The sequence below is a fragment of the Eublepharis macularius genome, chromosome 12, assembly GCF_028583425.1.
Source record: "Eublepharis macularius isolate TG4126 chromosome 12, MPM_Emac_v1.0, whole genome shotgun sequence".
Classification (NCBI taxonomy): Eukaryota; Metazoa; Chordata; class Lepidosauria; order Squamata; family Eublepharidae; genus Eublepharis; species Eublepharis macularius.
In genome coordinates this window covers 76,583,428-76,598,329 of record NC_072801.1, presented here as the reverse complement: position 1 = coordinate 76,598,329, position 14,902 = coordinate 76,583,428, and the positions used below count along the sequence as shown (strand labels likewise).

General features: G+C 46.8%; 1 protein-coding gene across 1 annotated transcript; it reads right to left on the bottom strand.

The window, feature by feature from the left end:
* Positions 1-5,541: 5,541 nt before the first annotated feature.
* Positions 5,542-13,434, bottom strand: REM2 (RRAD and GEM like GTPase 2). The gene is made up of 5 exons (XM_054994645.1): positions 13,350-13,434; positions 11,085-11,371; positions 9,593-9,666; positions 6,377-6,584; positions 5,542-6,202 (listed from the first exon to the last, which is right to left on the bottom strand). Exons 2-5 carry the CDS (start codon positions 11,356-11,358, stop codon positions 5,928-5,930), a joined length of 831 nt encoding a protein of 276 aa, XP_054850620.1. The 5' UTR covers positions 11,359-11,371; positions 13,350-13,434; the 3' UTR covers positions 5,542-5,927.
* Positions 13,435-14,902: the final 1,468 nt, after the last annotated feature.

Below are 14,902 nucleotides of genomic sequence, written 5' to 3'. Positions count from 1 at the left end.
GTCGCGCCCGTCTCATTTTTCAGCAGCTGTGCCGCTAAATGGTTACGATCGACTGGCAGTCGGGGAGTAGGGCAGGGCGGCTTCCCAACAGAGGGAAAGGTAGAGCCAGAATGACAGTGGGGGCGTCGATGCAGGTTTTAGCCTGGATAGAAGAAGGGAAGAGTCCCAGTCTAGATTAGTGTTTCCAAAATGGCTGATCCCTGATTCCTTTAATTTTCTACATTAAATTTGGAGGCAACTCTAACCTTAACACCTCAGTTTATTATTAGTACTTGTAAGGATGCCTCCCTCCTTTTCTTGGGCATAATTCACTGCTCTGTAGAAAGAGGTAAGCCTAGAACAGCAACTCGAGCAGAGACTCATTGTCAGTTTGCATTTTTGTTGGGTTTTCATCAAGAATTGCTGAATTGGTGTAGAGATCGGGGAGAATTACCCCACCCCACCCCACTGGATATAAGGGGAAGGAGTCCAAGCCTGTGGAGATAGAAGGGCAGTGTCCTGTCTGGGTGGGTACTTGAGACTCACAGGAGCCTTCAGTTTCCTTCCTTGTGTTACATTATGGTTGGTATTACTGGTGTTGGGAGAAAGATACAAGTCCCTTTTGGGGAGGACTCCTGGGCAGCATGTCTGGGAGAAACTCTGCAAGCTTTCTGCGGTTACACTCCATGCTCTCCACAGGCTTGATTGAGCCCCCCGCCCCCTGGGAGGCCTGCCCTCTTCCCTTGCTCTTCTGGTTCTTGAGAGGAATCTCTTAAGCCTAGCCAACCCACCCACTTGGCTTCCTGCAACTCCCCCCCTCCCCCCAGGACACCATGGCCTGCAGTGTGCTCTGGCCTGGGATTCTGTGATGTCCAGCCATGAGGATGCTGGCACAGGGAAAATGGCTCCTTGTCTCAGACTGCCTGGTGCTGGAGCATGCGTGGCATCCTTTAGTTAGTCTTCTGCCTCCCCCCCACCCCACCAATGTATTAATGGAGATGAGAAACAGCCAGGGGCCGGGGGACTCATAAGGACTCTGCTCTATGCCAATCCCCCTGGCTGTTCAGGTGAATGCATGCATGCATACACTTGGATGTTGAATTATAAGCTTTTCTTTTGAGAGGAGGTTCGGGTCCCTTTTAACAGAGACCCAGATGATGTGAGAGATCTCTGTTAACATGGTGCATCTGGGGCTGGAACTTGGAAATGAGGCAAAGCACCCTTCTGTCTGTTGAAGGGAGGGGACTGAGATCTCCTCGCAAGCTAGATAATAAAGACAAATTTCTTCTTAGCAGACTGCAGCCATCTTCCCGCTTGCCTCCCTGTGCTGTTCTGTCTGCCTCCTCCGCGCTTTCTGCTGCCGGCCTTCTCACTTGCCTGCCCTGGGTGCCAGGTGCAGCCTTGGTCTGAGAGCAGATGGCTCTGAATTAGGCGCTGTACTCTCTGGTCAAATCCACCCTGCACCCAGAAAGCCTGCTTTCCTTGAGTCACCCACCGCTACATGGGTCTCCCAAAGGACCTTGCGGGTGACACTTCCTGTCTATAAATACACCTTAGTTCCCCTCTTTGTTCTCTTCTCTGGGCTATTGGATTCCTTTCCCTACTGCCTTTCTCCTCAGAGGTAAATAGGGGTGGGGGGGCTGGGCATCCCACCCGTTTCTCAGCTTCTGCCTCAAAAGGATAGGATGGTAAGCCTAGCCATCAGCTTGCCCCAGTAACCGGTACTTGATCGCTATGGTAATAGGGAAACATTTTGTCTCCATGGCAACTCCCCAGCTGTGGACCACAAGGGGGTTTCCATGGAGCAGAGATGCGCATCTCCCCTTTTAGTGGCTCAGCCCATCCCCCTTTCCTAGCTCATCCAATTTCTGGATCCTTCAGCTATTGGAGGGTGGGGGGAGAGAGATGAAGGAAAGACATTTTGTGTGTCATTGTTTTCTCATGTCTGCGAACCCTTCACTGGTGAAGGGAGGAAGGAAGGGGGGGGCAGCTACAATGTGGCCTGAAGCACATGAGCTCTAATAAACCAGGTGCAGAGAATTCTACGGGGATAGTTAAGTGGTGGCGGGGAGCTCTCAACCAGCATCTGATTTGGGGTGAGGTGGGAGAGGATATTCAACTCCGTATTAAACCCTTTAATTCCAGATACTTTAGCATAGCGGTTTGAAAATCTCAGAATTCTTCAGAGCTTTTAGTTCTGGGTGTTTTTCCCTTCAAAGGCTGCTGCTTGGTCACCCCTACCAATTTTCTTTTGCAAGATGCAGTCCACCATATTCTGCACGTTAGCACAGGACAGCAGCAAAATCCTGTAGCCCTGGATTGTATTCCATATGATACATCCAAGTACACTCTGGAACAATCTGCGGCTTCCGGGCAGGGCAATAAGGGTTCTGCAGTGGATATGCAGAAGTTCCTTGCCAGAAAAGGTAATGTGGGAATAGTCCAATGAAGGCAGTATGTTGCAAACCACTAGTTGAAAATAACTGCCACCCTTATGGGCTTACAGTGGGGATTATGAACTAGCATTTTAAGTTTGTGTGATGAACTGAGTGCTTTAAGAGTGCAAAATCTAAGTGGTGATGGTTAATTTCCTTAGCCAGGGTAACCCAAAATGGATGGCCAGAGATCCAAACTGGGATCAATAGCTTAAAATTTCTGTGGCGGGGGAGGGTGGGTGAATTGCTGTCATGGAAAATTGGGGTTGGATCTCCTCCTCCAGCACGGGCAGCTAACAACCAGAGTGAGAAAAGCACACATTAATGTCCCCGTGGCTCTTTCAGTGCAAAGGGTTTGGGGTGGGGTGGGAGAGGTGGTTCCCATTTTGCAGGTGGAGAACTGAGGTGCATTGCCTACATACATTGGTGGGGTCTCTTGCATCATCCTGGTTTGCTCTGGTTAACTGTGTTTGGAAGGGAGGGCAGCAAAGGGCCCTGGTAGACCACCTTCAATAGGCAGGTGTGGCTGCACTTATTCCTTCCCAGTTGGAGGAAGAGGGTCAGAGGCTGGGTGGCAGAGTTTTTGGAGGTGGCAATGGAACAAATGGGGCGGAAAGGCTGCAAAGAGTGGAGTGTGTTTGGGGAGTGGGGGAGGATGGCATTCTTCCTTGCAGGTGCAGCTTTCTGAGAGCAGGCGTGGGAGGCCCCCTGGCAAGTACTGACAGCTTGCCTTGTCTCCTCTGGTGACAAGGGGAGGCACGGCTTGCATCTTAAGCAGCTCTCTTTCTCTCTAGCTCTCAGGCCTGTTGCCTTTCTCCCCTTCCAGATCTCTTTATTGCTACACAGCCTTTAACTTCTGTAGCCAATCCCCTCTCCCACCCCCACCCCCACCCCAGCCTGCCCAAGGAACCAAGGCTCAACCTTCACAGGTGCGATTCAAACCACGGCCCAGATTAAAACGGAGAGAGCCTTTGAGTAGCACAGAAGTCCTCCCCCTCCCTCTGCAACTTGCTTCTCCCATATAGCTAAGACCTGGTGCAGAGGTCCTCTTATCCCTAAATCCCAGACTGTTGGAAGAAGAGAATTTAACGCTGTCCCTTTTCTCAGATTTCAGAGGGGGACAAACCAGAGTTAGAAAGAGAGGTCAGGGCACTCTTTTCTGCTGTTTTGTGTTTACTGCTCTGACTATCCTTTGATATGTACACATTGCTATTATCAGGATTTCCTCCTCCTGACTTCCTCCCTCTCACTTCTCTTCCTGGCATTGTTCCAGGCAACACCTCCTCCCCCCTTCATCTTGGCAGCATGGATGCAGGCCTTGTCCTGCCATCCATATCCATCCTTATGCTAGATAGGTAGTCAGGACCTGTCTCTCCTCTTTTCCTGTCAAAGTATGGAGTTCCTGCAATAAAGAACTCTCGTTTCTTTTCCAAATATAAATCAAGTGTATGCCTTTATTTTCATTCCTGCACACTCACCACACAGCAGAACCAGCTCACAACCACCTATAATCACGTTTCCTATGCCAGATGTTAGACTCTGCTAACGGCCCAAATATGGAATCCTTTAATTAGGTTTCTGGGACCTACATAACTATTTATTTATCATAGACTGTACCAGATGCTGGAGTAGTTAGCAAAAGTGTACAGTCCCAGACTGCATCCACCCCTTCTGCGAGGTGCATGGGTTTCAGCAGAAACACTGCAGGGCTGTTGTGTCCCATCCCCTGCCCCCTAATCCTTCCCTGATCTCCTATCCTACCCTTTTCAATTTTTTGTCCTCTTTCTCAATACTCTTTGCTCAGATCCTGGGACAGTTTTATATTCTAAACCGCTCTCATTATAGCAAATGCCCAACAAAGGTGCCATGGTATAAAATGGCTTTAATTGAAAATAAATGTACAGTTGTCAGGCACGCAGCCTCAAGATGTGGGAGTACTGAAGACTACATTCTCAAAATCCTGGCTCTTGAAATCTGAAAGCCATTCTGCCGCTTTATAAACTTCTTGCAAGACAGCCAGAAAAGCTGTCTAATCATTAAACGTTGTTCATTGATAGTCAAAGCCTTTACCACAAAAAGTGGAGGACTGAAGTAATGTCATTTTACAAGTCCTCCTGTCTGAAATTCCTCGAGGTCTGTGCCTTTAACAGGCCTCTTAAAGGGGAAGTTATAAAGGAATGGTAAGGAAAACATTCTGAATCCGGACGTAAATTTTAAAAAAGATGGCTTGTTGCATGACTTCAGAAGCTTCTTAAAAACAATGTGCCGTATATGGAGGCTAAATAATCCATCAACAATTTAAAATATGGCAGGATTGTTTCCACGCTTCTGTCTTTAAAGCAGCTCTCTTAAAGAAGCAGTGTACATATTTAGTATATAAAGATGGCAAATTCCTCTTCCGAAGTCTTTTTAAAAGAGCCAGTTAAAAGATGATTGCTGTTGTGAAGCATAAATAAGCAAGTGAAATAAAATGTTTCCCAAGCTGCAGTTAGTGGCTTGAATTGAATGAATTCGCCGGGGGATGCCTTTAAGTGCCCTTTAAAGGGGAGGGGCACAAATTTTGAAAACTTAAGTTGTCCCTTATGCAAAAGTAGGAACGTGCGCCTTTTTCTTTTCCCCCCAGCGGGTGTCTTTTACAGCCTCTTAAAAGTGTGGGCATATATATTTAAGCTCACACAAAGCACTCCCTGTAAAGAAACATTCCAAGGTCAGCGCCTTTCAGCAGGGCCTCTTGAAAGGTGAGGCAGTGTAACAAAAGTGAAGGAAGTATCTTCCAGCAGAAGCCTGTGGGTTTTAAATTCTCTTTAAGGTGGTATGTGCAGTCGCAAAGAGCAAAGTGGTACCTTGTGAAATATCTTTTAAGCTACAGCAACGAAGCTCCGCAGGTAAGGCTTTGCACAAAACTCTCCACCTACAAAAATATGGCCAAGTTCACAAACACAGAAGACAGACTGTTCGCTCTGGTGCCTTCGAAAGTGGGTGGGCACCTTCAGGGTAAGAGACACAAGAAACACAAATCTAGAATGAAGAAGTCCTGAGGCTTGTGCCAGAAGCGGGTTTTTGGTGCCTCTCTGACACCTTTCAGACATTCTTAAAGGTGAAGCTCAAAGGTAATGGTAGACAAAAAAATATCTCTTGCAACAGTGCCAGGAAAGCGATCTCAAAAGTTGAGAGGCACGAGAGTCTAGAGAGCAAACGGTTCTCTCCAACTTGTATAAAGCCTTTGACGAGCATCTTCAAGGTTTCTCTAGGGCTGGCATTTTTAAAGGCCCTCCTAAAGGTTGGACGGAGGACAAAATGTGTGAAACTTGTTTGGTGATGCACTGAAGCTGACTAGAGAGTCAAGCCAAGGGGGCTTCTGAAAGTCTTGAGAACTGTACCACCCTTGTGTCTATATGGCTGTCATCCCGAGCTTGGTGCAGGAGGGGTCCAAAGTACATGCTGTGGGGTCTTGTCATTCCTTGTCATTTTGGCTGTTGGTCTCGGAAGTTATCGAGGGTAAACTGAGGCTCATCATAGCACAGAAAGGTCATTGCAGGATTTAGACCTCTGTTTGAAGAAGCGTCCATTTCGTGGCACAAGGCTAGAGAGGAAACGTTTGGCTTTCTTGGTGAGGCTCTCGCGGCGGCCTCCTGCTCCCTCCCCGCTGAAACCGTCTCCCTCACGCCGATGGCGGCGCAGTCGGATCTGGCGTACAACACCTTCGAAAAGCTCTTGAGTGTTGTGGTGTAAGGCGGCTGATGTCTCAATGTGCTTGCAGTTCATCATAACGGCCAGGCTGCGGCCCTCTAGACCGGGGGCAAAAAGAGAGGCGTTCAGCAATGGGCCTTGGCTCCTTTTCCCCAGGGAGAACAAATCTGCCCCGTCCCTAGTGCCATTAACCTTGACTTTAATGCTATGTCTGTGGCAATCGAGCGCATGTGTTTAGGTAGAACCATTTCTAGGAGAGGGGAGGGACTTACCCTCCCGCGAGACCTCCCTGGATCGTGCCAAGTCACTCTTGTTCCCAACTAGGATAATGGGGGGATCAGTCCGGGGACTCTCTGCCCGAAGATGCAAGAGAGTAGGGGGCACCCGGGTAAAGCTGCGGCGATCGGTCACAGAGAAAACCATCAGGAAGGCATCTCCGGTCTTCAGACAGGATTCCTGCATCCATCCCCCAGGATCCCCCTGCAGAAAGATGTAAATTAGAGACGGGGTGTCTCCGTGTTGTTATTTTGCATTCATACCACCCACGGCCACATTTCGTTCTTATTCATAGTATCGTTCTCAACGTCATGCAGTGAAGGGGGTGGGGGTTGTTGATTAATTGTATAAGTTTTAATTGATTATCTCTTACATTTATACATAAAGGGATATGGTTGTAACGCCCCTCCCCAAATTATTCTGGTTTTAGTTGATCTGTCATAATGGGCACCATCTTACACCTTATGCGAAAAATGCAGGCAGCTAATTTCTTCGTGGAATAGACATGCTTTGTCAATGTTGATGCCAGCTGCTTGCATTTTTGTATACAAATGTATTAAAAATACTTAATTATATTATAATTTCATGAATATGAATTACTTTGTTGTTTAAACCTGCAATTTTGTAATTGGTAAGCATCTCACCTCCCCCCATGTTTGCTACAACCTTTTTCATTAAAATGTTCTGATGGGAAAGGGTAGAAATATAATTGAGAACTGGTCCTCAAACACATGACAAAAATGACCTGTTAGGACTGCCTGTGTCAGTCAATTTGGGCTGGGGGATAAACTTGTTGAAGCCTCTAAAAGTTTACAGAACTATGGAGGATTGGATTTCCAAATTGTTCCTAAATAGTAGAGTCCAGTAGCACCTTTAAGACGAATCAACTTTATTGTAGCATAAGCTTTCAAGAATCACAGCTCTCTTTGTCAGATGCATCATACTCTCCATGCATCTGACAAAGAGAGCTGTGATTCTTGAAAGCTTATGCTACAATAAAGTTGGTTAGTCATAAAGGTGCAACTGGACTCTTTATTATTTTGCAACTACAGACTACCACAGTTAACTCCTCTGGATCTATGATGAAATTGTCCCTCGCCACTATGGTTCCTCAAAAGCTCCTGGTCTATTGTTTTACATTTGATAGAAAGTTGTCTAAGAAACAGTTCAGCTAATCAGAATCTCAGCTGCAGAGACCTGAGCTGAAGGCTCTCTAGCGTTCCTTGGCCCCTTTCAAGTTTCCTAAGAGTTGAAAGCACACCGTTGATTTGTGTTGCTCTCCCTGCCACTCTCATACCTCCTGAAAAGGCGGCTTCCACGTCTCTTTGTGTATTCCTGCGGCACTCCACCCCCGCGACTCCTAAGCAACTGTGTAATCTGATGTGAATTTACATACATTTGCATGCCACCCACCCCTCCGCACTCGCACGCATGTCAGGGATGCTGTGAAATGTTGGGCCACATTTTTTAAAATATATATCTACATGTTTTACATCTTGAAAGCAAAGTAAATAACAGCAGACTGCTCCAGATGGTTATTTCGCTTTGCAAATATTTTAAAAATAAATGTGTGTACAGTCCAGGTAACACTTTCATACATAAAGAATGCTTAAGCTCTAGTGAAAATAAACAGCAATATGGGAAAGGGTTTTATTCCGATGTACCCTTTCACGCCCTAGCAGCCACTTTATTAGAGGACTGTATTGGTTCTCACTACCCCGCCAAAAATGTATTGGGATGTTTTCAGGATCTGCTCCTTGTTTATGAGATTCTTTCTGCCCAAAGTGTGCTAAAATTCCAGCAACTACCATCATGAGAAGCTGCTTTAGATTGAGTCTGGCCATCACTTCATCAAAGTCAGTATTACTCAGACTGAAGGGAATGCTTGCTCTGGATAGCCCAGGCCAGACTGATCTCATCAGATCTCAGGAGCTAAGCAGGGTCAGCCTTGGTTAGTAATTAGAGGGGAGACCTCTTAACATAGACCAGGGTTGTTACGCAGAGGCAGGTAATGGCAAACCACCTCTGCTAGTGTCTTGCCTTGAAAACTCCAGCAGGGGTGGCCATAAGTCAGCTATAACTTGATGGCATTTTCCGCCGCCACCAGGAATCGAACCTGGGACCTTCTACATGCCAAGCGGATGCTCAGCCACTGAGACGCAGCTCTGGCCCATACATCACTTAGCAGTTGCTCAGAACAGCATCCCATGAATTTGTTCCATTAGTGCAAGGAGAATTGATTGATTGATTGATTGATTGATTGATTGATTGTCCGCATTTCTTACTGAGACCCAGGGCGGATTACACTGTGCAAGTGGAATATAACATCATCAACAGTTAGGATTACTTTCTGTATCCCAAGACTTAGGAAGATGACGATACCTGAACTTAATTCAATGATCACTCTAATAGTCTTCCTCTTCCTTTTTATAGGTAGCTCTCCTACCAGTGCCTGTTTCCAGTTCTCCCAGCTTCTTACTAAGGAGGAGGGCACAACTCCCAAGAAGATATTTTAGCAATAGCCTTTGGCCGCTGCTCTTGGTGGAGGGCACACCGCAACCTTTTCCCCCCATAATTTTTTATTTCAATCAATCGGCACCCAACAACACAAAACATGAATTCTAAGTCATGAATAAAACCTAAACACAATAGTCTAAATCATGCAACAAATATTAACGAAACAACTATCATGTAAATCATATAATCTTCAGTTACATATATCCTATATCTAATTAGAGCTTGCTTACATATATTGTTATCCTGATCTGGATAGTCCAGGTGAGCCTGATCTCATTAGATCTCAGAAGCTCAGCAGGTTTGGCCTTGGTTAGAAATTGGATGGGAGACCTCCAATGAAGACCAGGGTTGCCAAGGCAGGCAACGGCAAACCACCTCTTGTTAGTCTCCTGCCATGAAAACCGTGCCAAGGGTTGCCATAAGTCAACTAAGACTTGAGGGCAGAATTTTGTTCATCATTATATATTTTCCCTTCTGTGAAACTTGAGTCACTAGCTAAACTTTCTTCGCCCTCTTCCCATGTCCTGTAGCCCTAGTGCTAGGTGGGTCCCTCGTGTACCCTCCTCTGAATGCTGTCCAACTAAACCACAATGTTTTTACTAGGTCTGGTCTTTGATCCTGTCCTTGCCCCTCCTCTCAATAATCCTTTCCAAGCCACCTGTCAAAGTGTGAGATGGAATGCAACTTATGCCTACCTGGTCCCAAATGTCATACAATATCAGAGTGACTTCTTCATCATCTACGCAGAATTTTCGTTCATAGGAATCTTCTGGGGAGGGGAAAATTGGAGAGCAGGTAAAACACTGGAATTATTCAAAAGTCACATTTTCGAATGGATGCACTGGAGGGAAAGGGAGCAGCAGTAAATAGGGGTGGCCCCAACTGGTGATATTATTGCCAGTTAACTGGATGCTCTCTTGGAGACTCATTTTGCAGGACATGGATGGAAGACCCCTGTTTGCATAGGAGGGGTCACTTCACAACCCCCCACCCAACCCAGATCGGCTTCTCACCATCTGCTCTAGGCTGTATTTATTTATTCTGAAATAGCCCTGATTTCAAAGCTAAGACGGTGATGGTTTCTTTGGGATGAGAATGATGGGAATCTGGGAATTATCTTATGATCTGTTATCAACAAAATAGATCTTAGCAGCTGTGGAGTACAAAATGGCTGGCTGTGCCCTGCGCTTTGCCTGAGGGCTCGTGAACATGCGTTGATTTGCAAGTTCATATGCATGCATCCATTCCTTATCAAGATCCAGAGGAGTTAGCTGCGTTAGTCTGTAGAAGCAAAATAGTAAAGAGTCCAGTAGCACCTTTAAGACTAACTTTTACTGTAGCATAAGCTTTTGAGAACCATAGTTGTCTTCATCAGATGCATCTGACGAAAAAAAAGTTAAAGTTGGATAGTCTTAAAGGTGCTACTGGACTCTTTACTATATGCCTTACCAAGGAATTGCACTTTCTAGAGACCATATCCCTGAAGAACTAAAGCACTGAAAATTCCCATTAACAAGATTTTAACAAGGCATCCCCCACAAGGCAAAAACAGGGGCAATTTAGCTTCTGGGACAGTTGGAGGGTATTGGATTGGGGGTTTTAATTCTGAGCTTTTAGTGGTTTGAACAGTTTAATTGTGTTTTATTATTCAACATAAGCTGCCTTGGGGTTCCTTCTGGATAGAAGCCTAGGGTAGAAATGAAATCCATAAATGAAAATAATTTTGAAGAGCTCTGCAGGATGGCCCAGTATTCTAGCAAGACATAACCCCTCTTCCACCTAGCCAAGATTAGAGAAGGAAATATCCTTCTCTTTAGCAGCTCTGGAGTAGCTGTGGTGATATAATGCTAAATTCTTACACCTGGAATGGAACAGACCCATCTCTCTGTCTTGATCGCTTCTGGGTTCTGTTTTCTCTTGGGTTTTCTAACCCTCCTCTTTGAAACTCTGTACCAACAACTGAAATGTACCTTGAAATGCAGCATGATTAAACAAGATGAAGAGGTAAACATGCAGAAATCCAACTGGTGATGCGTCCTTTCCCCCTTTCTGTCCATCTCTATGCTAGGAACCCCCAAATCAGTTGAATATCTTAGCAGCACAAGAGAAGCACCAGAGAAAAGGACGTCAGCCCCATGAACCCCCTACCACACAACCTGGCCCTGCTTCTTTATCGCTTTGACTCACCTGCGTGCTCTTCCTCATGATGGACGCTTCCTTTCAGGCCTCCAAAGATGGCTGCCAAGGAACTCTTCCCCACACCAGTGTCACCGAGTAACATTACTTTGTAAGGGCCACGGCCTCCTGCTGGGCTGGCTCCCCCAGTGCTGCTCACCTCTGGTGAGCTTGGGGGAGAGTCCAGTTCTTCCACCGCGGATGTTCTCATCAGCTGGTGTTTAATGGGCAAGGGCATACTGCCCCGCCGTGGTCCGGCACCCCCTAAAGCTGGGGGCAACGTCATGATCGGTCGAGTGCTGCAGGAACAGGGGAGGGAGGCAAGAGAATGAGAATTCCTCACAGGACAAGTGTCGGTGTTTTTTTTCCACTGAGAACCAGTTTGGAGTAGAGGTTTGAATCGGCAGGACTCTAATCTGGAGAGCCAGGTTTGATTCCCCATTCCTCCGCTTGAAGCCAGCTGGGTGACCCTGGGTCAGTCACAGTTCTCTCGGAGCTCTCTCTGCCCCACCTACCTCACAGGGTGATTGTCATGAGGATAATAATAACACACTTTGTAAAGCGCTTTGAGTGGGTGTTAAGTTGTCCTGAAGGGCGGTATATACATCAAATGTTTTTGTTATTATTTCCTTCACTGAGTGCCTATTACCACAAAAGCCCAGAAGGGCTGTAAAATGTTTAGATCTCATTAATAGTACCACTGAATGTAGATTCTTCCTGGTTCTCTACCACAAATGCATGTGGAAAAAGATGTAGAAGCAAGGGTCGCTTTTTCACTATTAAATATATATATATATTTAATGTTCCATGTTCCTCAGCATGTTATGTTCCTCAGCATGTTATGTTTAATGGTAAAGCCTATTTCTTTCACTCACATGCCATATAACACAACCTATTCAGCCAAGATTGCTCACCAATCTAGTAACATGCACTCGGGGGGGGGGGGGGGAAATGATGCGCATAAATATGCCATTTCCCCTAGCTAGCGTGACAACATGTGTGCCTAAAATCACAATTATGCTCAACCAAACAGCCTTCCCTCATACAGACATCGCCTTGAGGGTCAAAGCCTATCCAAACCTGGGTAGACAAAGCATTATCCACTGATGGAGCAAGTGTGCGCAAAACACACTTGCACATCTGTTGCACAGATGAGCGACATGAAGCTGCGCATACAGACTGTCATCAAATTAGAGGCACACAAATTCTCTCTCTCTCTCTCTCTCTCTCTCTCTCTCTCTCTCACACACACACACACACACACACACACACACACACACACACACACACACACACACACACACACGACCTAGAGAGTGACAAAAATACATCAACCAACCTACACATCTCCTATCTCACAAACACATATTCCCGCACCACCAGTTTATACAATGGCAAAATGTGTATCAGACAAAGCTAAGCCAATGTTGGTTGGCACTGACATCCTTCCCTCCTTGGATTTGTCAAAATATACCTTACTGGAATTGTTGTGTGTGTTGTGATAACTGGAACATTTCAGAGAAACCCACTTCCCACTCCTCTGAGGCTGGAAATATTATCACACAATATGAGAGGGAAAAAATGTGGTGGGGATCACGACTCTCGGTTCTTGCCAAACCTCAGCAAAAAAAGCCCCGTTGCGCTGCAGCACCGTGAAGTCAGGAAACATGCTGCGAAATCACCCGTGGGATTGTGGCATGGCCTTTTGGGGGCAATAGCCTACTTTGGGGGATGCCAAATGGAAGATGTGGATTTCACGCCAATGCGCTCTCACAATCACCCCATCGTGCTGATCTCATGCACACAGTTTTGAACGGAGGTGCCCATGCTCTGCTGTGTTCTGTTCATGCCCACGCCGGCTGGCACAATCATTCTATGTAGCCCTGTTGACTTGGCACCTACCGTCTCTCGCAAAGACATCTGTCGGAGAAGTCTCAACAAAGACACAATAGCCTGCCGAGGTAACAGCCGCCCACCAGAGAGTGCGCCCCTGCCTCCCACACTGCCTTCCCTCTCCCACAGTAGATGCCTTGGTACCCCAGCAATGGTACCCTTAGCTCACCTCCTGTTTCCTAGCAGGTGGCAGCAGAGCAGAGAATCTGCACCCCTTCCTTGGTAGATCTCTCCGATTCCTCTGCTCTATCTGCCTTCAAACTGCCAGCCACTCTGCTTTAAAATGCCTCTCCCCCTCCCCAAATCTGGGAATGCCCCGCCCTGGTCAGGTCACACATGTTTGGAAACTGTGTGTTTCCCTAGCAGACCCCCCCTCCAACTCACCAGTTTGGCAGGCAGCAGGGTCCAGAGCTTTGGTGCCAAATTTGCAGGAGATTCCAGGCTATGCCCACGGCTCTCGGTAGCTCAAATCTGGAGGAGGGGAAGGGGGGAAATTAAGCAAGAGGGATGCGTGTGGATGATAGACAGGTAGACCTGGGGGGGGTGTTTCTGGAGAGGGGAGAGCATAGAGGGAGACAGGGAAGTTGTCAATGATTGGAGGACAGCTGGGGAGAGAAAGAGAGAGGCGGACACAGAAGCAGGGGGAGGGAGGCGCAGATGGAGGGAGGGAGGGATTGTTAGGAACTGATATGGGGACTCAGCATGGACTGATAAACAGGGACACAGAACAGATGTGCCTGAATCGATCAATAGACCTGCAAGAGAGACGTGGAGGAGAAATGATCAATGAACTGAGTTCCTTTTGTGTATTCCTCTGCCAAAAATGTGATTCATGGATCGTCTCTCTCTATCAATGAAAAACATAAAACCATTAAAGGGAATTTCAGAGCTCCTGTTTACAGCCCTCTAGTCCATCTCCTCTTCTGTTGGGGGGGGATACACCCATCCATTTCTCCATTCCCCCCCCCAAAACCCTTTACATTCCAGACAACAAAGAAAAGATGCTTGCTGGTGGCTCAAGGAAGCTAGCTGAGCTGCATGTTGATTCTCAACCTGGTCGAGAGTCAGGGGAGATACAGGAATGTCACAGGGGAGGGACTTAGCATTGAGGGAGCGAGGGAAGGGGTGAAAGAAACAGAGCAAAATCTTCCAGTAAAGTATAAATCCAGAAGTGTTAGCCGTGTTAGTCTGTAGTTGCAAAACAGTGAAGAGTCCAGTTGCACCTTTAAGACTAACCAACTTTATCATAGCATGAGCTTTTGAGAACTACAGCTCTCTTCGTCAGCTGCATCTGACGAAGAGAGCTGTGGCTCTCGAAAGCTCATGCTACGATAAAGTTGGTTACTCTTAAAGGTGCAACTGGACTCTTTACTAATTTGCAGTAAAGCATAGAGAGCAAGGATGATGCATAAAAGGAAGGGCCGTTGATGGTGGACGAGGAGAGGGAAAGACTTTGGGGTACCTGTAAATGCATCAAACTGGGGCAGGAGGCTTATTTGCAGAGATGCAGTAATGGCCAGGAAGGTAACCTGGGATGACAGTAGATGCTGTCTGGATCCATGCCCAGCAGATGTGCTGGAAGGAGACCCAGGGGAAATATGTCACCTGAATTTCGAGGCAGACAGGGAGTTTCCCATTGAAGGATGGTTGGTCGGGGAAGGGATGGGCAGAGAGAGAAGAGATCCTCTCTCTTCCTCCGTAATGATGAATTAGCTGCTCGGTCTAATTAGGGAGGGGGGAATTAAACTATTAGTCACGGGTGGGAGGACACTAATGAGGCGTAATGAATGGTTGCTAGAGGGGCCTCCGGGGAAGCACCGCAAAGAACGCTGGAGCGCTTGGGCTGCAGGTGAACCCTCAGAGCAGAGGGGCAAATGGCTCTGCTTGTATCTTTTTCTTCTTTTTTGCACATTTGGAATTTGAAATGTGCAGCCCGA

Coding starts and splice junctions, on each gene's coding strand:
- REM2 (XM_054994645.1), bottom strand. CDS start 11,358: ATGACGTTGCCCCCAGCTTTAGGGGGTGCCGGACCACGGCGGGGCAGT. Junction 9,667..11,084: donor TCATGAGGAAGAGCACGCAG/GTGAGTCAAAGC, acceptor TCCCCTCCCCAG/AAGATTCCTATGAACGAAAA. Junction 6,585..9,592: donor TGTATGACATTTGGGACCAG/GTAGGCATAAGT, acceptor ATCTTTCTGCAG/GGGGATCCTGGGGGATGGAT.